The sequence below is a fragment of the Myiozetetes cayanensis genome, unplaced genomic scaffold, assembly GCF_022539395.1.
Source record: "Myiozetetes cayanensis isolate MyiCay16 unplaced genomic scaffold, myiCay2020 scf14, whole genome shotgun sequence".
Lineage (NCBI taxonomy): Eukaryota > Metazoa > Chordata > Aves > Passeriformes > Tyrannidae > Myiozetetes > Myiozetetes cayanensis.
Window position 1 is genome coordinate 2,225,880 of NW_026087048.1, and position 20,775 is coordinate 2,246,654.

The window sequence follows — 20,775 nt, forward strand, 5'->3', positions numbered from 1 at the left end:
AGGGCTGCAAATCTCCCTATCAGCTGGGAACATCAAACCTGGCACATCAGAAATGCCAGGCAGGCTCTCACTCACCCAATAAACATTTTGCAGGTGCAGAAGATGAGTCCTCCATTTGGCACCTCAGAGATCTTGAAAACACAGCTGAATTAAGAAAGAATTAAATGGGCTAAGCAGGCTCCTTAAGTAACTCTTGGCCAAATGGATCTCTGAAACCTAAATGAAGAAGAAAATCTTTCCTCCTATTGATTTCTTTCCCTTAAGTTTCTCAGATGATGTGTCTTGGGGCAGTGCATCTGTGGCTTACACAATGGAAAGTATTAGCTTACCCTCCCAGATAACTTTTCACATCCTTTCTGTAATTTCATTACCTCCCCTCTAAAGAGCACAGATTAGGGTTCCATCATCTTTAAAGGAAAAGCCAGGGGGGAAGGGAAAGGGGAAAATGATCCTGTTCCTTCCTACACTGCTTTCCCTTAAGCACCAATTGTTAAAAACAAACAAAATAAAGAATCCTTTTAAAACTAGAAAGTTGCCTCGTTAAATGACAATGATGATTTTCTCCTCTGTGTTTGGACCAAAGTCCCCACTGACTTCAGGGAATATATTTAATATATTTAAATGCACAAATCAGTCTGCTTGGCAGACTACTGGAAGTCAGGATCCCTTTGGATGCCTTGTTCAGAACTGATCAAAAGCTAACCTGTCTCAAATTTCAGGAGTTATTCCTAAAAAAATAATTAAAAAAAAAAAAATAGAGACATTACCAGACAAACATTAGTGTAAAAATGGCAAAATTGTTCATTACCACAGGAAAGGCTGGGACTTTGGAAAGGAAGCATCACAAGCAACAGCCAATTATCCCCGGAGCAGATAAAAGCAACTTTCTTGGGGTTTTTTACCTTCATTTTCCTCTTCCTCAAAATCAATAACGTGGGTTTTATGTGTATATGATTACATTAACATCATCAAAACTGCTTAAGAAACCCCTGCAGAAACCAAGGCTCCAACACAGCTAAATTCAAATGTTTGGGTCTTACAAAAAGACCACATCACAGAAACATGAGACAGTTCAGCAATGACTCTTGACAGCCAAAGCTTGGGGTTGGAGACAGAACTGCTTCAACATCACAGACCTCGATGGCAAGATGAGGAATTGTGACCAAAACTGCTTCCCTCAGCCAGGAGGCTGCACTTATGACACCTGCAGCACATCCCAGTGGGGGCACAGAGTTAAAAAAGGGCCTCCAGGGAAGCAAGAAGAGCGGTCTGAGAGGATTAAAACACCCCATGGTGACCACAAACACCTCCCAGGATGCAGGCAAGGCTGCTGGAGGAGCAGGGCTGGGGGAGAACATCAACCTGCTCCCTCAGGGCAAGCTTTGAACCTGCAGACTCACTGAAAGCGCTTTTAAATCCCCTCCCACTTTTATTTTGTCTGGAAGCAGCCCAGGTGAACTCAGGTTTAAATTTACCACAGGTTGTGTGACCAAGATTGTCAGAGTTCGAGAGCAGAGGCTGCAGCGCCACTGATGGGGTGGAGCAGCTCTGTTAACCTCAGTGTAATGGTAGAACTAATCCACTTAAAGTATCTCTCCCTTCTTTATTTATTTATTTCTTGTCCCGACTTTCAACTTTTAAGAATCAGGAGTTAGTGAATAATTCATTGCCAATTAAAGGGAGTGACCAGCAGCATTTTTTTTCTTTTTTTTTAAGAAACACCAAAATCCTGGCTGGAAACCTTAATGCAGGAGGTAAAGATCTTTCTTTACAGTAGCAGAATCTAATTTAGAAAAGTGCATTATTGATTCTATCCATTTGTCAGAACCTGCAGGGGTATTGAGCTCAACATTGCCAGTAACCAGAAATGTAATGTGTATATGAAAAAAGCCAGGTGCAGGGAAATTAGCACTAATTGTATTAGAATTCAATAGACATTTCGTTCATTTATTTCTATTTTAAGATTGAAATGTTGGCTTTGGCTTCACCTGGATGAAAATCTCCCAAAGAAAGCAAACACCGTAACGATTTGTGTTGGGCAGCCTGGGCCAAGTTGCAGAGGTCAGAGATGTTTTTTTTCTTGGTGTATGAGAAGTTATTGCACCCAGAGTGCTTCAGAAATGAACCCCTGGGGAAAGACCCTCCCTGCTCTCACCTCCATCTGCACAGGTGATCACAAACGACCAAGATGGGTCCCAATTTATCACTGAGCCCCTAAGTGGCATTTTAACAGCTCTGAAAGAGTTATGGAATAAGATCCAGCCTCTCCTTAGTGATATTTTCCTGGAAACAAGCTCACTAGCTCTTAAAAGCACTTTTCTCTCTGAGCTGCCACAATTCCTGAACTAAAGAGTGGTTTGAGAGCAAGAATTTCTACGGTTCTTACCCAGCCTTATGAGAGCTGGGAGAGCACCTGTATAAAATATATAAATAAATATATAAATATAAATATATAAATAAATATATAAATAAAATATATAAAACACTGAACTTGTCCTGCTTTTTCATCAAGACAAGTTCCATCACCCTGGAGACATCTCCTAAAGCAGGGCCTGAAAAGCTCCCAGGATGTGGTGCAAGAGGATGGATTGTGATCCCCTTCACACAGGGAATTCTCTCAGGAAATGTGTCATTACCACCCAAGTTTGCTCAGGCAGCAAGATCTCAATCTAAACAGGTTCCAGAAGGAAATTCCTGCTTTATATCTCAGCCTCAGTACCAGGCTGGCTTGGAAACACAGGAGTCTTCCAGCTCCAACGTTTTCATGGAATGAGCTGCTCCCTGAGTGTCACTGCAGCCCAAAAGGCTCTGTGTGACTGTAATTTCTCATTTGAAATCTAATTCAAATGTTTTCCTCTCCATGTTGACTTTTAACCTCCTCCCCAGGTGGATTTCTAAAGCGCTGCTTCTGCTTGTAAAGTGTCAGATATTTGGGGGAAAAATACAGCATTAAAGAACAATTTCTAAATCATTAAAATCAAGTGGAAGGCCAGCAATTACAAGGTTTCTAGGGCATTGTTTTCCTTAAAAAGCTTTAATATGTTTCATGCAGCTATCAGACTGAACCAATAGTTGTTTCCACATTATACTCATTTAAAGAAATCAACTAATTAAAAAACAGACCTTGAGACCAAACACAACATAATTCAATGAACTGTCGGAAAAAATAACTGCTAAAAATCCGTATTTGTCCCGTTAAAACCATATTAAATGGTTGAACTGGTACAAGAATCAAAACAAATAGTGCCCCATATTTTCTTTTCACTGATTGCTTTATGGTCACTGCTTCTCTCATGTACATGGACTGTCTCGCCACCAACTACCACGTTATGTCCCCATGAAAAAGGAAAGCTCCCAACTGTGCTCAGGCAGCTGAAACAAAAAAAAGGGGAAAACCTTTCTTTTTTATCAGCAACGCTCTGCACACCTCTGGCAAATTTCCAATCAGCACACTGAGAAAAGAACTCCTGATTTCTGACCAGCAGAGCTCTTCACACACAAACCCCACTGGCTCCTCTGGGATGGATCCACACAGAGGGGCAAAAACTGCTACATTTGACTTCATTTCCCATTCATTTCCTATGAACATCTACCCCAACCAGCCCTGCAAGAAAGGCATCCACCCAAACCCTTTCCAGTTTCTGGGGCTGGTTTTGCCCTTGAACAGTGGCAGGAAGGGGAAGAGCTCAGACCACCACGTTGCTTCGGGATATCAAACTCCCTTGGCAGATGAGCTACATGAGATACAGTCTGGAAGCAGTCAGAAGGGATACCTTGAGCTCAGGCATGTTAATTATCAGCTGCATAGGTAGTTTGACATCTGGGTCCTTTGTGTAGTCCATGGGCACGACGTTGGGGGCCATTTCGTAGTATCGGCCGTGCAACCTGCAAATGAGCAGAGACAATCAATCAGTAACCAACCTCAACCAACCAGTGCCACTCAGGCAGGTCATCAGACACAAATCTGCACGAGTCTGAGCCAATGACCAACCTCAACCAACCAGTGCCACTCATGCAGGTCATCAGACACAAATCTGCACGAGTCTGAGCCCACCAAATTCCCAGCTTTCTGCAAACAGAGGGCTGTGATGCAGCATCCACTAAGCAAGAAGCTGCTGTTTAACAGCTCGAAGGATTTCAAAGCCAAACAATATCCAAGTAGATTCCTTGGGAGATTCTTTAATTCCTTCTGAATGAAAACAGCCCCCTCCCTCTCTGTGCCTCACTCACAGCACAGATTCACATCTACAATCCCAGCCCTGGCTGACAGCACACACAGAGCATTTCCACTCCACTGTGTCTCACAGTTTTGTGTCACTCTTGGCTCAGCTTATTCCCAAACCAGGATATTTTACAGGCAATAAGCAAATGTTTTTACAGAGAGGTGCCCCAGTCCAGCATTCACAAAACTAGTTTTGCTCTCTGGAGCTCACTTGCTGTGCTAATAGAATCAAGATTAGTTTTGGAAGAGAGCTGGGAAAAAACAGTCAAAGGTCATGAAATACCAATGTTTCTAAATATCTAGGAGCTGACTACCAGTAAATTATAAAAATTATAAAACTGTCTCAGTCTTATGCACAAACTGGGCAAAGACTGCACAAATGCTTCTACAGCATTACTTCAAATCACTAATGGAACTGAGTTAACAAGTGTTAATCCCACCCTTTATTAGCTGTGTCCAAATATTCCAGTGAATGAGTGCAAAAACACAGCCCCAAAAGCGAGAGAAAACAACCCTGTGTAAAGAAAACCTCAAATTAACCAGGATGTAAATTTTAAAACTACCTTGGCACATCTGTTGTCACTGGGATGCTCACTCAAACTAGGAATAGAAACACTTCAAGTACAGTGGGTGTCCTATTCAAACTCACCAATGGATCTCGAATTTTGTGCTCTCAAACAAAACTCCAGGCAGAAATGGCCTGGTAAGTAAAGCATTACCTGTGTAGAAGCAATTCAAGTGTTGGGTGTAATTCTGCTGATTTTCTAATCTTACAGATTCTAGTAATATTTGCTGTTCCCAGAAAACATCAGGTCCTGTAAAATGCAATCCTTGTCACATGTGGAAGTTGAGTCTGACACCTGATTCATAAACTTGTCTGAGGTCAGAAAGTGGTCACTTTGTCACGTCTTATGTAGCAACACAGAGTATCCTGGTCTCGCAAGAGGCAACATGTACTGCTTGTGTATATTAAAAAGCTGTTATTTTGTGATTTATTTTCCCTTTATTTTCCCTGCTCACTCGGTGTACTAACAATTACAAATAGAGATGCCCATGTTTTAAAGAGCAGAACATAAACAAACCAGTAATACACAAAGTAACGCCTCCCCAACCCCTCCATCCTTCCAGCTTTAGCTGCAGTCAGCCCCACACCAGCTGAGCCATTTCAGATTCACGTGGGTGATTAATTTCAAAAGCCAGGAGGAAATCATCTCCCCTCTCACCATGATGAAGTGCCCCACAGAACACGTGAAACCAAGCCCAGAATCGCCTTTTCTCTGGATCTCAGGAAACTCAGCCCTTCCCACTGCACGGCAACATTTTGTGCCCCACAGGAAATTAGATATCCACTGATCTGAGCACATCTCAGCTGCTCACCACAGCTCCCCCTGACATCTCAGAAATGCTGGGTAATTCAAGATGCAGCAGCCATTTCCCCTGTAAACAGCAGCTACAAGGACGCCTCTGAACACACCAGAAAAACCAGCTTAAAAGCACTTGAAAGAAAGCAAACCTTTCCAATCCAATCCCCATCTCTAAGGATGATCTCATCTTTAAAGAGCTGGAGTCCTGAAATGGTGTTCTGGTCTTCAGGAAAATAAAGCACGACTCGACCACTGTGGGCAACACTTCCAACCACAGCACTGACAATCCCTGCTCACTGTAACTGCCAGGATTTGTTCTCTGCTTCCTCCAGGGTTAGATTTGTCTATCTTTGCTCTGCCTCCTCCACCAGATTTGTCTGTCTTTGCTCTGTCTCCTCCACCAGATTTGTCTGTCTTTGCTCTGTCTCCTCCACCAGGACTGTCAATCCAAGCACCAAGCTGGGCATCTTCAAGGAGTTCTCTTTTGGAAGAGAGAGGGAATGGACTGGAATAAAGCTGCCTGTGTTTCCTACTTTTCTAAGCTGGTTATATCAATCTGAAATGTGAGGAATGGAATTTCTACAGTTGTCAGTAATAACTCTTAAACCTCATGTTTGTTAAAAAGAAAAGAAAAAGGTGGTTCCCTTTCTACTTGCACCAAATACATGATAAATTTAAAAAAGAGGCAAAGTGTTACTGAAATACAAGCATATCACAAAAATAAACACCTCTTCATAGAAATAAAAGAAACACCCAGAACAATGTGAATTTAAAGTTCCTCTAGTAGTGGGAATAACACAGTGCCAACAACAGAGACTGAGTACTAAGATGACAAGTAAAAAGTATTTATTACAGGTAAATAGAAAAGCACTTTACTGTCCCCACTGTGGCTCAAGGTGATCTGTATTACGTGCTCAGTATTATTTTGATGGAAAAAGCTTCTTATGATGCTCATCCAATTAAGACAGAAATTTTGAAGCAATCAATCCAGAGCAAGCAGCATCACTCTAACCCAAACCCCACAGAAAAGGGCAAGTAATCAGCAGCACATCTGAGGGCAGCTCTGACATCCTGTTTTCCTCCCAGTTAACTCTTCCATTAATTCACCCAATCAAAGATCTGCAGGTGTAAGAGCTTTCCAGCTGAGTGCACTTCACACTCAAGCATCCAAACGAGTCTGTAGGAAGTGGCTGTGATCTGACTCCTGCAAACCAAATTACAGCAATAAAACTCTCCCACGTGTTTTTTTTGTCTGCAAGGATCCTGCAGCTCTGCTTGGAACAGCCTCACCACAGTGAAAAGGGCCATTTGATTTCTCCAGCTTCAGTTCCAAACCCAGCACACACTGTGTGTGTTGCACTTGCTCCATTATCCTTTAAAATAAGACATAAAAGCAAACAAAACACCTCTGACCAACTAAAACCAACTTCTCCCACTCTTTATGCTGGAAGGTTCTTCAGGGACACAACGAACTCTTTTATGTCAAACTGGATTTCCAGTGTATCAAGTTTTGGATTTTGTAGAAAACAGGCTGAAAAAATAACAGAAAAAAATAACCCAGCCCCTTAAGAGGATGCCAAGAAAGCCACCTATCACCAGGAACAGAGTCCCTTTTGCAGCAGTTCCACCACCAACACTCCCGTGTCCTTGAATAACTCCTGTTACACCAGGTGAGTCCTTAGTTTTTGGCAAAGAAAGAGTGCATTTCTGATCAGCTGCTCTGTGTAAAGCTCAGTAGACATCAGGGTTATTTACACCCATAACCCTCCTGCCTTCATGCAATCCATCAGCACAGCCTGCAGTGCTGTGCACCCTGACAAATCCTGGGACTCACACTCAGGGATGGTTCCCCAAACACTGCCCCGATTGCTGACTGTTCTGACACATCCCTCAATGCCATTCATCACTAACTGCAAATAGACAAGAAACCTCTGTAGGAAACACTGTCAGGGTCTCAGATGGATGCCAGACTCGCACAAACTGGTTTGGCAACAACAGTTCCTCGTTGCACGTGGTAACTGAGGCACAGATCTCCGTGCTGCCCCAGTTCCTCTGGGAATTACTGTGAGGAGGTTCCAGCAGTTATGAGGGAAAGGGGTCTACCATGTGAAGCTGAAGCCAAAATGACAGGGAACTTTGATGCCACCAACCAGGAATTTCAGATAGAAACTGAAACCACAACGCCCTAAATTGCCACACTTTGACAAACAGATAAAGAGCAAAGAACAGTGAGAAACACAAGCAGGAGGAGTTGAAAGGTGAAGGAATTCTCTTACTGATATGCCTTGTCCCTTTTATGCTTTCCAGTTGAAGTTATTTTCATTAAATCAATAAAATACAATAGCTGGACAGAGAAAGATTTACAGAAAGGCAGCATAATAGGAGGAGAAAAGGTGGATAGATGAGCTTTCTGCTAGGTTTTAGTTAATGTGTCAAGTGTTTATTCATCTCTGCAATGCAAAATGAAGCAGCACTAATTAATTCAAGAGAACACTAGATAAGTATCCTCCCAAATCATCTGCAGTAAAATTAAAAATAAATTATTTTGGCGATTTAGAATAATATATTTATGATAATATAAGTATAATTTATAATACTATATTTATTCTAAAATATCTAGTCATACTTAGGAAGGCTTTGACTTGCAATACACGTATTCTGCTATTCCCAGAACTCCACGATGCACAGTAAATATGGATAAAAGCAGTTTATAATGTTTTCCTTTCCTTGAAGCACCACTCAAACCCCTCCTCCCAGGCCTCTTTTCTGCTGGTGATTCAAAGAATCACAGAATGGTGGAGGTTGGGAGGCACTTCTGGAGCTCCTCTGGTCCAAATCCCCTCCCAGCAGGGGCCCCCAGAGCGGGCCCAGGACCAGGTCCCGATGGCTTTGGAGCATCTCCAAGGGTGGAGACTCCCCCACCTCTCTGGGCAGCCTGTTCCTGGCCTTGGTCACTCCCACAGGAAGAAGGAAAAAGAAAAGAAAGAGGAAAAAAAGGGTTCCTTATGCTCAGACAGCAGATCAACAGCAGCTTCAGGGTGCATGTCCCTCCTGTAGGTAGTTTCTTCCCTAAAACTCAGGAACATTCCCAAGACTTCCCTCAAATTATATTCTTTTGGCCAACAGGTTTGGTTTTTTTCCCCCAATGCTGACAACGTGGGAATTTCCCCTTCCTGCATCTGAACCCCAAACTTTTCAAAAGAAAACCAGGAGCTTCCATCTGCACATCAGCTTGCTCCACAGGGAGTTTGGAGCAAGCCCTTTGCTGCTCCTGCTGCCTTAAAAGGAAAGTTTCCCAGCAATTGGAGGAATTCACTGCTTCACTCTCAGGCAGGTTTCAGATTTAGAATCCAGCAGGTGGCTGGATTGGCTCAAAGGGCTCTCCACCTCACCTTCCACCCGTCACAAACACGCAGGGAAGAGAACGGAACAGGAGAATTAAGGAATTGTCTTCTCCAGAGAGGTTCAAAGGTCTGCTGAGTTCCCAGAGGGTGCCCAGCTCAGCCAGGCAGTGCCACGCTCCCCTGGCAGCTGGCCAGCTCGGTTCTCAAGGGAAACAACTTTAATTGACAAGTTTGGGGCTGTCTGGCTGGGACAGACACCCGAGAACACCTGCACTGGAGCGCCTGGGTAGCTGCCAAATTGTGCTGGGCTACAGGGGCAGCAGGGACAGCTGGGCTGGCCAGCACACAACCATTACTGCTGGAGTAAAAGCTGGAAAATCAGATTTGCAGACCTGAGGAACAGAAACACTGCCTTTTAAGAGACAACTCGACCATTTGTTGCCATTTACAATCACAGGAGAGGCACGTTAACATGAAGAGATTCATTGCTATGAACAAAGTGTTTTTCCAGCCTTTTTTCTTCTCGCCCATGTTTCTGTCTACAGGATGTTTTCCAGCACAACAAATCTTTTTGGACTGGTGATGCCCAAAAGTGGGCAGTTTGTTCCTCCAGTTTGGTCCCAGCGCTGCTGACTGGAATGGAATTCTCACATTCTATAAACAATGCCTGTCAAACACCAAGAATGACCCCCAGGTTCTCTCCTTCTCTTCCACTAGGCACAGTCTAACTTTATTCTTTTCCTAGATCCATTTTCTCTATTCTGTGTTAATTCCTTCTTCATTTAAAATTCCTAAATTCAGTTATTCTTCAATAATTTCCAAACTATCTGCACTCAGGTTACCAATCAGAAGAACGTGGCCTCAACCCCTCTGACCATAGGCTGTGTTTTTGTTGACTTAGGTTGATGCTGACACCAAAGCCTTGCACCCTGAGATCAGTGCGTGAGTCAATCCATCATCTCACTGGGAGGGATTTGCTAAGCCTTGCTCTCCTCATCTGCAGCTCCATTTGCTGGCTCTGGCTCTTGTGCCAGCTTTGGCACTCCCCTGATCCCTCAGAGAGCTGATTCAGCTTATTAAACCAGCAGAAAATAGATTTACTGCTGGTTGGGTTTTTGATGGGCTGCTTTCCCTGCAGGGACGGATAAAAACACTTTCACCTAATTGCAATCCCGTGCTGGTTCCCATCACTTTAAATCAATCTAAATTGAAGCTGCCTCATTAATCCCCTCATCCCCACCTGCACAGCTGCACCTCTTCCTCACCAGCACTCACACAAATGGCTGGTGAGCCACACAGGGCTGCTGGTTGTTGTTGTTTTGGTGAGGTCACTCCCTGCTGGATCATCTCACTGAGCTCGGCAGGTGCACAAGAGATTCAGTTCAGCCTGAAAGGAACTGGTCCTGCTCTTCCTTAATCCCCCACCTGGGAGGGGCCTGCAGTGCATAAATAAATAAACTCCCAGCAGTTTTTAGCTCCCTCTTCCCTGAGACAGGGATATGCTAAATCACTAAGTGCTGATTAATTAGGGGATCATAGCCCATTTTATTCCTATTCAGTAAAACTTCTCCTCAGATGTGTAGAGACACCTCTGGATTCCACTCTGTTGCTTAGGTAGTAATTTGTGTTCAACCTAAATTGACAAGACAAGGGAAATAATTGTCCTCAAACTTAAAAAGCACAAAAATATCCAGTGGGGGTAACACAGATTGATTACAGTGCTGATAACCTCTCAAAGGTGCTTACACTGACCAGGGACAGGGCAGGAAAGTGAACAGGAGCTTCCAATCCCACCCGTGGCACTGCCCAAGGTCCTGTGTGCAGTGCAGCCTCAGGGTTTGGAGATGGCATCCACCAAAACCCAACCCCAAAACACCAGGATTTAAAAAAGATTTGCAAATCCAGGTAATTTGGTTTTGCTGCCTTCAGTGTCCTGGTATCAAACTTCAGCCTAAGCTTTACCTCAGTCTCACGTGTCAATAAAAACTGAGGAGCACACGGCAATGACAATTCATGATAATTAATGACAACTCCACACAGAAATACCTCTTCATCTCAGCTGGTTCTCATCTGCTTCTCAAAGCTGCCAACTCATTCTCCAAAAGCACTTTTTACCCACTGCGACCCAGAAAAAGAGAACAGAACTTGCTGGCTCTTCATTCCACAGGCAGATTTTGCAGTAGTGTAAGTCCCTGCCTGCCTGCCATGCTGTGACACTTTCTGATTTCATTACTCCAGAATATCTGCTCTTGACATCTGCAGTGTTTTCCAAAGTACATGCTCTGTATTTTCTCAGCTGCACATGATGGTTCAAAGTTACAGTTTGAAAATGCTTTCTAGATTAAAAAAAAAAGTTTGCTTATTCAGATTGAGCAGTTTCCCAATTACCACCTCAGTGAAGATGTTTGATTCCTCATTTCCTTCCTTTTATCAGCATTTTCCAGTTCTGAGTCCATCCTCCCCCACCAATGTTCCAGTCTTGTCATAAAAATGGTCACATTTGATGTCACATTCTTTAAATTGGGCCTGTACTGCACATGTTTTACCCTTCTTACTTATCCAGACATTTTTTTCTGGATGTATTTTAGGTGTACATGTACCAAGATAAGTCACTTTTGCTTTCTGCACTGCAAGTCAATTATTCTTTCAGGTTAACTTAAATTCTTCCTTAGAGATCATCCCACAGGAGAAAAAGAAAGGACTCCTAAGAGCAGGATGACCCCGAATCACAGTTTACAAACCACTTCACCCCCAATTCTCAGAACAGATCAGTTATTCAAAGGGACAAAGAGAACCTTATGTGTCAAAATCTTAATTAATAATCAGGAACACAAAGGCAAGTAATTGACTGCTCATAAAGCTTTGACAAATTTGAGTTTAAATAAAATTTTAGAAAAATAAAGCCATTTTTCCAGTTTTATCCAATCCAAACAAATCTATTTCAGAAGTTCTGCATCAAGGCAGCCCTGTCAGAAAGAAGATTGTTGATTTTTAAGACATTTGTTGATTTTTAAGACATTTCTCCAGGAACAACGAGGACAGGCCATGCAAGGAATGAGCTGCAATACAACCTCTGCTTTTCCAACAAAAAACAGAGACCACTCTGCTTTTGATCTCAAAGCTGTTCCCAGCGTTGATGAAAACAAAGTTTCTCGTGTCTGAGAAGCTTTTCAAACTTGAGACCCCCAAGCATTGCGAGTTCCTAGGTAGTGACAGGACAGGATCTGTGTGACAATGCCCCAGATCCTGGGGCAAAACAATGGGCTTTATTTGGTTTCCTCCCAAGTCAGATGGAAAGATTTACTCCCTTCCACGTGAATCACGAAGGAGAAGTTTAATGCAATTTACTTACCGAAGGATTTCCTTCCGAGTGAAGAAGGTGCAGTCCTGTCAAAAAACAAAATGTGTCATTGTACTACAGAAACATTGAAAACAACTGCAAAGAATTCTTTTTCCACCTTCTGGGAGGAAATTCAGATCTGACAGAAAAGCATGAAAGATGCCATTTGTGCACGACCTACTTTGGACTCCGAAAGCAAAATGTGCTGTAAAATAACTGAAATATCCTAAGCACAAACCAGTAAAAAAAAAATATTGTAATGGGAAACTCCAGGAGAAACAAACAAACAAACAACTTGTTGAAATACTTCTCCAGTGTGGAATGACCAGACCAGAAACAAAATTAACCCCAAAAACGGGGGTATAGGCCGAAAATATTCCATAAGTGGATCTAGAAAACTATAAATAACAAATTCCAATTCCAGGTGCTGTGAGGAAATATAAATAATCAGTCCCATCCCATCAACAGGAATATCCCCTAACCTCCACTATCTCATCAAATAAATATTTAAGGGAAATTCTGCCCTGCACCCAAACCCAGGAACGCTGGTGGCAATGAAATATTTGATAAGCAGTCGACATCATCATTCATAAACTCAGAGTATGCAACTTCTGGTTTCAGAGGTAGCTCCTGAGGGTGTGCAGACAGGGAACAAGCACCAAAACACAATATTCTGGCTGATTATCCACCTCTCTCACAGGCAGGATCCTGTTCCAGGCACAGGGGAGCACCCTGGCAGTGCTGACACTGCAGCTCCTTGGCTGGAGCTGCACTGAGAGCTGAGCCCTCCTCGATTCCAGCACAATCAGCACCCAAACTGTCACTTAAAGTGATTCATTTACCACGAAAAGGCAGGTGTAATCTCACAAGTAACTGCAATCATCCTGTCATTAGAGAGGCTGGAGGAAACAGCAGCCACTGGTCCTGAACTCAGAGCTGAGAGGGAGGGTATGCAAATGAAGACAAAGATTAAAAAAGAAAAGTTACCCTTTACCTTGCAGAAATCAGGCAAAAACGCTACTGGGAGACTTAAAATGAAGAGCTCAGGTCATAAACCAGTGTTGCTGACAGCCCACATATTTTTTTTTTATATTTTATTTTAAGCTGAGTTGCCTCTTCTCATTGACAACACAGCAGTGACTGCCTATTTTGTAATCAAACAAAATTTTTATCAATATAAACTAACCCACTCATATTGAAAATCAAGAGATGAAGGGAAAACAAGTATCGAGATAATAATAGAAAGGAGTGCAGGACTGATTTTCTTTTTCCTTGTTCTTCTTTTTTTTTGGGAAGCACAGCCCTAACTTGGATTAAAATTATGATGGAGCAAAAGACTAAATAACATAATTACATTTTACAGTTGCTGGAACTAAAGCAATTTAATTCCAATTTAATTAAAGACTTTTGGCCAAAGAAGCACGGAGGTGAATCATCCAATTTTCTCCTGGCTGCTTCATTCATACAGAAAACACACAGTGATGGACAAGAAACAGTTAACATGGTAAATTCACTCTCTCACAAGGAAAGGGGAGGTGGGTCCTGGAAAGCATTTATCATTTACACACGTGGTAACTTGGGCTGGAAGGAAGATCAAAGCTATCATGGAACACATTTGCTGCTTTGGGGACTGTATTGGAATTTATTTTGAACACAAAAAGCACCCAGTCTGTTCTGTCTGGACACCAGAAAAGCCCAAACTAAATACTGACCAAACAAACATCAGCAGAGGTTTCATGATCCTTATCAATTCAATATTTCTGGCAAGAAAGGCTCCTGAGAATCACTGCTTTTCTTTCTAATATATGTTCATCTAAGGAATTAGAAGTCTGACACGGAATCACTGCTGCTTTCTTGGAGGTAAGATACCACTTAAATCTGCAATTTACCAGCTCACTTCTAGCAAAGACAATAAAAGCGAGCAAACAGAAGGTTCCCCATTGATTTCTAGAAGATAATTCAGTTGTCTAATGGGACTTGAGCCTCAAATTTAGCATTTAGGTGGCTTAACTGCTTCTCAGAAGGCTTTGCAGGGAGCAGAGGCAGGTGATTGAGCTTCCAGGGGTAGCTTTGCTTGCAGGGAAGGGTCAGTGGTCTCTGCTCTTCCAAATGGTTTTATACAAGAGCAGAATGCACGTGCTGTGAGCTTTATTCTTTTCTTTCCTGTGTCAGGTGAAGGCAGGTTTAGGGCAGGACAGACTGAAATAGGTGGTCCTGCTACCTTTGCCACAGATTTTACTGCCAGTTCCTAGGTCGGTTCTGCTTTTTATCGAGTCCTGCAGTGATCTGAACAAAAAACACTGAGAGAGAGAGAACTGTGCTGATAATGAACCCTCTGCCAGGTGTCCACACACAGCACAGCACGAGGGATGGCTCCAGGAGCAGCTGTCCTGTGGGAGAGGATGCCAGTTCCTGAGGGCAGCCTGTGAATGGCAGGAGAGTTTGGTGAATGAAAGGTCAGCACCCCTTCAGAGGGCAGTGACACAGCTCTGAAATAAAACTCATTTCACATACACACATATTTCTATATGTGTGTATATATTATTTCACATATACATGTCTTTTCTTCTCTACAGAAGAAAGAACAGAAATACTCAAATATGCAAAGCTGCTGGGAAACAGTTCTTACATCCATTAACTTTCTCTCTCCTCTAAGACAATACATGTATATTCTGCCTTTTATATGTAGAGTTTCATAAGGGTAGATTTACTCTGATCCTGCAACAGCTTCACTGGGAAGTTTTATAAATAAGAAAATAATTTAAATCAGTCAAAAAATCGCTCCAAATTTTAAAAAGCAGCCTCAGACAAAAGGCAGGAAACTACAGATACTGTAAACCAGTGGCTAATGGGGATGTTGATGATATCCTTAGGGCAGGACAGATGAGATCCACAGAGCTGAGCGAGCAGCTCCCAAGAAATGCTCAGCACTGAGTGCTGCAGCATTTTCCAAGGTAATATTGCAAGGAAATGATTTCAGAGGCTTCGGTTTTCCAATCACCGGCCACGTTCCGTTCTGTGCACACAGATCATTTCATCAACACACCATTCACAGAGCGTCATCCCATGAAGCAATCAGAAGTCTGGGAATGCAGAGAAGCAAAAGAACTTGCAGATCGGATGTGTTATCCCCTCCACTCTGGTTTTGCAAATGTCCTACGAGCCACGCACAGCCGAGAGCGGGGTGGGGTTGGGCAGGACTGATCGGCAAGATATCGATGTATTTACACCCCTGGGAGTGCACGAAGCGTTAACGGTGAGTTAAAAATGCTGCTTGCAAAGGGTTAATCTCCCAAGCCCCTGATCAAACCAAGCATGGCTTTCAAATCAAAAGACAGCTCGCTGACCTAGTTTCACTTTACAAATGGCATTCCTTGACAGATCAGAACCTCAGTTGTTTCAGCTGGTTTTGCATCATTCTCAGGAAATACAGTTTGAGTTCAGTTGTAATAAAAGGATAAAAGTGAGCTCTGGAATAGCCAAATTCTTGTGTAAAGGAGCAGGTAATTATTTCACAGTCCTGTATTTCATTGCAATATTGCCTTTAAGACTGTTAGGGCACATAAGTCTGTTTTGAGGCCAGATTAAATAATGCAGAGTAAATAGTAGCATTAATGAACAACTACAAATGGTTGTTGTTCCCAGTGACACTTGACCTCCAAAATCTGTAGGCAGCTTTTAAAACCTTGATTTGAAAATGTCCTTTTTTTTCCCAATGAAATGCATCTTTCTTCCATATCAATATTTACCTTTTCCCTAACCAGACCCTGGTTAGATTTTGCATTTTATGTATTAAAAAAACAAACAGGCAAGACAAAAAAAACCATTAACAACCAAAACCCCAATACACACAAAAAAAAAAACCCAAACAAAAAAACACACCCAGAAACCCAGAGTAGCCAAATAAATACTCTGAGGGCACAAGAATCAGAAATGCCCAGTAGAATTAATTTTCTTACAGGGCCAGGTTTTTAAATGAGGTGAATCTCCACCAGGAAAGCAGTGCCAGCAAGAGCCTCATTTCCAAAAACATTTCACTAATCTTCTGAAGATTTAAAGAGCTGCCAGCTAGAACACTGTTTTAATAACAGGTGATATGATCTGAATAGCAGGTGATGTGACAAGGTGTTAGGAGATTTACAGCTTTCCAGTCTTTCTTTCATCTGCCTCTCAGGAATTTAAAAAAAAAAAAAAAAAAAAGCTGAAAGGTTCAATATTATAAAGTCTCTTTTACAAACAGTTTCAGCTGGTTACCCATCACCAGTCTGAATGAGGAGCACTCAAAAGACTTGTCCATTAAAAACACTGAGGTCATGCTGGGAGGGCCCAGATTTCAGTTCAATGGGAAGGTTCTGCTAAAAAGTGCCAGTTTACATATCAAAAAAAAAAATAATTGTATAAACAGGCACTTCACAAAGTTCTGGATAAATCACATCAGGTTATTTTATCTCATTGATATCATGTCCATGATCATTTCTGTATGCTTGCTCTTCAAGCAGGTGATTTTTCTGCAGCTCCATCTTTACTCCCTAAAGCCAAAGTCACTCATACATGATTTTAACATACTTTAAGCACATGAGCTTCTCACTTTTCCATCTCCTTGTGTCTCCTAAAGAACAAGCACATGAAATTCACTGATTTTTAAAAAAATTATTAAAATTTCCTACTACTAAAGTAGTATTTTGGTGCTATAGACTCAAAGCAATTTGTGCTAAAGACAAAACCAGCAGAAGCTACAACCAGGTAAGACAATGTCCAGAAATACGTTTAAATAAAGAAATTATAAGTCTAACCATGAGGTGAGTGAGGTTTTTTTTGAACAGTTTTCCAACAGGAACTGTAAGGGAGTAAAAGAAAAAAACCCAAACATATTTTACATAAAGGATTAAGCTGATTCTTTTGCTTCTGCCCTGCTGGGATATGAACACTGTGCCCCTGGGCATTATTGCAAGGGGTCCAGTAGTAACTCCCAGACGCACAAATTCACAAGAAATTGCCTAGTTCTCCTTTGGGGAGAAACCAGAGAGGAATCAGCGATCCATTTAAAAAGCAATTCACGTGGAGATCCCCTCTGGGGTGCAGATGTGACACCAGGCTGTTGCAGAGGGGTCCGTGGGACACAGTGTCTCACTCTGGTCCAGTGTTCAGAGCCCCTGCTAACTCAGCTGCTGGCTCAGGACATGAAAACCTGCATTAAAAAAATTATAGAACCATTGTCCCATTCTCCCCATCTCTGTTCTGAGGGAATTGCCCCAGTGGGAACAAGGCAGGGCAGATGGTGAACTCCATCTGTGTGCCACCTCTCCCCCAGGATGCAGTGGAGAGGCAGGAGCTCTCTGAGGGGGGAGGTTACAGCAGTCAGCCCAGGATCTCAGGGTTTGAAAGACACAGCAATGATGCAAAATTAGTGGATCAGAGCAAATCACCACCAAAATAAGACTCTTATCAGATTCTTCTCAGCACGAAGCAAACGTTCCTTCCTGGCAAATCCTGCAGGTCAGTGGCTGTCCTGGAACTCGTTATTTACAGCACTTAGCACACAAAACAAGTGATGTTACTACTCCAAAATTCTCTGGGACTACAGCAATGAACTAAAGTCTGCCTGGAACAGAGAAATCCCAAAGGTGACTCAGTCCAGCGGGTCCAAGTCCTGCCAGGCTTCGAGATCAATTAACCAGCATTAGGAAAGGCAGGGGCTGCCAAAGCCATTAGACAGAGGCCATTTCTGCACCAAGAGCAGGGAATTAGGGATGACATTTCAGCTCTTGCATTTGCCAGTTTATGTCAAGAAGATAACATTAATTGCATTTGGATTTTGTTTTGGTTCACTGCAGTTGTGCTCTGTTCTGTGTTCACTTTTGTTGTTAGGAGGAGGACAGGCACTGGTGCTTTAGAGATCTTTGATTTCCCTCTTGCTTGTCCAGCAGGGACGTGAAAAAACCTGTTTGGGTCCTGGACTTTTAAGAGCATTAACTTAGACTAATATATCACAGTGACAGGCTGCTGGTGAGGGTGAGATGTGTGACAAAGTGGAAATTAGAGAAGGTCCATTTCCACATGTCCTGCCCTGACAAGAAAAGAGTGAGGTATTTCTAAAAGCATCTAATTTATGCCTTATTTTCAGCATGGGATAGAGGTTCAAAGCATTTGCTAGCCCGACTCTGTGGATAAACATTTACACCTGTGAAAAGTCCACATCAGCAGTAACTTGAAATACAATTAGTAACTAAAATAAGAGTTTTCACTTCAAGGGCTTGAATCAGAGATCCTGACAGCAAATCATTGTTATGACTCGATGTGTCCCTTGGTTACCACAAGATAACAGTGCAGGAAATCAAGATTCAGTTTAATTCTATGTTTGAACTGTAGAGCCCTGTCTGCATCTCCGGGTAAGGAGTCAGCTGCCTCCTTCAGCACATTCCTATTCCATGCAGCACCTCACTGGCTGGTCAGAAACTTGTTCAAGGTGCTCATTGTGCAGAGAGCTTCCTGCAATGCATTTCAGGACGATCTGCAGTGTGCTGAAACATGACTGGAAAGCGGGAATTATTTTTTACCCTATTAAAAATCAGTTGATACAATGTGAGTAAATAGAGAAGTATCGAGTTATCCCCGACATAAAATGCAACACTACTCTGTTAAGGTAAGAAACTGCTATCCAGGAGTGGGTGCAAGCATCACAATCCCTGTTCTGGGCTTACATTAAGCATATTTCTATGACTTATCTTTAGGAGAAGTGAATTTAGACAAGACTTTTTTTTTTTTTCCTTTTCTCCTCTATTATCAGCAAAGGCATGGAGGGAGAAAGAGAGGTTATTGCTGCACTTTGTCAGGCTCATCACAACCTTTATCCTGGTTCCTAGTCCAGGCATTGAGGATGGGACTTTTCCCGGTATCCAGAGGGGGAATTAAACTATATTTATCTAACAACCCAGCCGTAGAACACCGGTACTGCAAGGAACAGTAGAATGTGTGCACGCAGGTTACAAAGGAAGTTTTCAATCATATTGGCAAAGAAAAACCACTCCTCGAACCAACCAGAAAACCAAATCAGAATCATATGAAGATTACACTCCTTTCCATCTCCTAAAGCAAGCCAAGATATCTTACCTGGTAGGCGTCTAGCTGTTCATCAGTAAATATCGTTTGCTTATTACCCATCTTAAATGAGGAATTCTTCCTCTCTGCAGATGCATCCCATTAGGAGCAGGCGGATTCCTCTGTATTGTAGGCATTTAGAGCACGTACAGTCCGTGAGAGCGCTGAAAAAATCCCCGAGCCTGCATCGAAGTGGCTGTGCCCGTGCCCGCACCCGCCCGGGGAGGGGGAAGGACGCGGCGCAGGGAAATCTTTGCGGAGGCTCGACCGGAGCGTGCCAGGAAACAAGAGTGTAAAATCACAGGTGTCGTGCAAAGCCAGCGATGCCAACGTTCCCCCTTTTCCAGGTGCTGTTCTGAGAGGCACACGGGGCTTTTGTAAGCCCAAAGCCGAGCGGGCGGTACCGGCGGAGAGCGGCTCTCCGGTGCCTCGGGGTGTCCGTCCAGGATCGCAGGGCGCTCCCGCCGGCACCGCCAGGTTTGGGAGCAGCTCCTCTGCGTCAGCAGCTCGGCAGCGCAGCCGTGCTGGACAGACACAAAGCACAGAGCGGAGCTGGGAGCTGGGACAGACCCTGGCAGAGCGCAGCTCCTGCCGCTGCCCTCCCACAGAGGCGCTCACGGCACCCCCGCGACATCAGCAGGTGACACGGTAAATGCCCCTGTCTGCACCGCCACACTCCCGCGGACGGGAATGCGAGTGCTCCTTCCCACAGTAAAATAATAATAATCATTAAAAAGCAGCAAGGTTGAAGTAGTTTTACAGACGCTAATCCGAGTCCTTAGGCTGAAGCGAGCACAGCTGGGATGGAAGGAAGGAAGGAAGGAAGGAATACGACCGCAGCCTGAAGCAAAAGCACACAGTGCCAGCAGAGGGCTCCCAGAGTGCTGGTTTAGTTCACCACAACACTGGTTCCGGGAAAATTAAAAAAAAAATATAAAGAGCATCTCTGAGAAGCAGCCAGACAACACGAATAAACTCCAACAAAATTGTATTATCGAACAGCTGCAGAAGGGTAAGCACTTTTAGCAACAGCAGGAGGGAGGCTGAGTGAGAAAGGATGGCAACAACCTGTTGTGAGTTCACTTTCCACTCACGCACAAAGGAGCAGCAAAACTCCCGCATTCTTTATTTACAGCTGTGCCAGAGGTCATTATTAGGTTAATGAAACCACTCGCAGAATTGCCTTGTGCTTTCCCCAACAGCTTCTAATGAGCCTGACCTGATAACGGGATTGGGTTATAGGAGTTCACTTTACCTTGGCAAATGACAACAAAGGACAAACATTTAACTGTAATGCTGAAAGTGAATATATTGTATACACAGTAAAAATATCCTATGGAGTGTGTTGGATGTGTAGTAAAAACTTTCTACAAAGTGCTGAACCACGGACTGCTCTAAGAGAGGGCT

General features: G+C 43.1%; 1 protein-coding gene across 3 annotated transcripts in view; it reads right to left on the reverse strand.

Moving 5' to 3' along the window:
- The window catches only part of CIB2 (calcium and integrin binding family member 2), a 28,376-nt gene extending 8,563 nt beyond the window's left edge, over window positions 1-19,813 (reverse strand). The window contains exons 1-3 of one of the 3 annotated variants that reach the window (XM_050309481.1): window positions 19,381-19,813; window positions 12,283-12,317; window positions 3,774-3,885 (exon numbers count right to left, since the gene is read on the reverse strand). In XM_050309481.1, the coding sequence (XP_050165438.1) occupies window positions 3,774-3,885; window positions 12,283-12,317; window positions 19,381-19,431 (198 nt within the window). In that variant the 5' untranslated portion in view covers window positions 19,432-19,813. Of the gene's footprint in view, window positions 1-3,773; window positions 3,886-12,282; window positions 12,318-12,959; window positions 12,979-13,112; window positions 13,148-19,380 lie in introns of those variants that run through there. The other 2 variants (XM_050309483.1, XM_050309482.1) reach the window with 2 other exon arrangements.
- Between the last annotated feature and the right edge of the window lie 962 nt (window positions 19,814-20,775).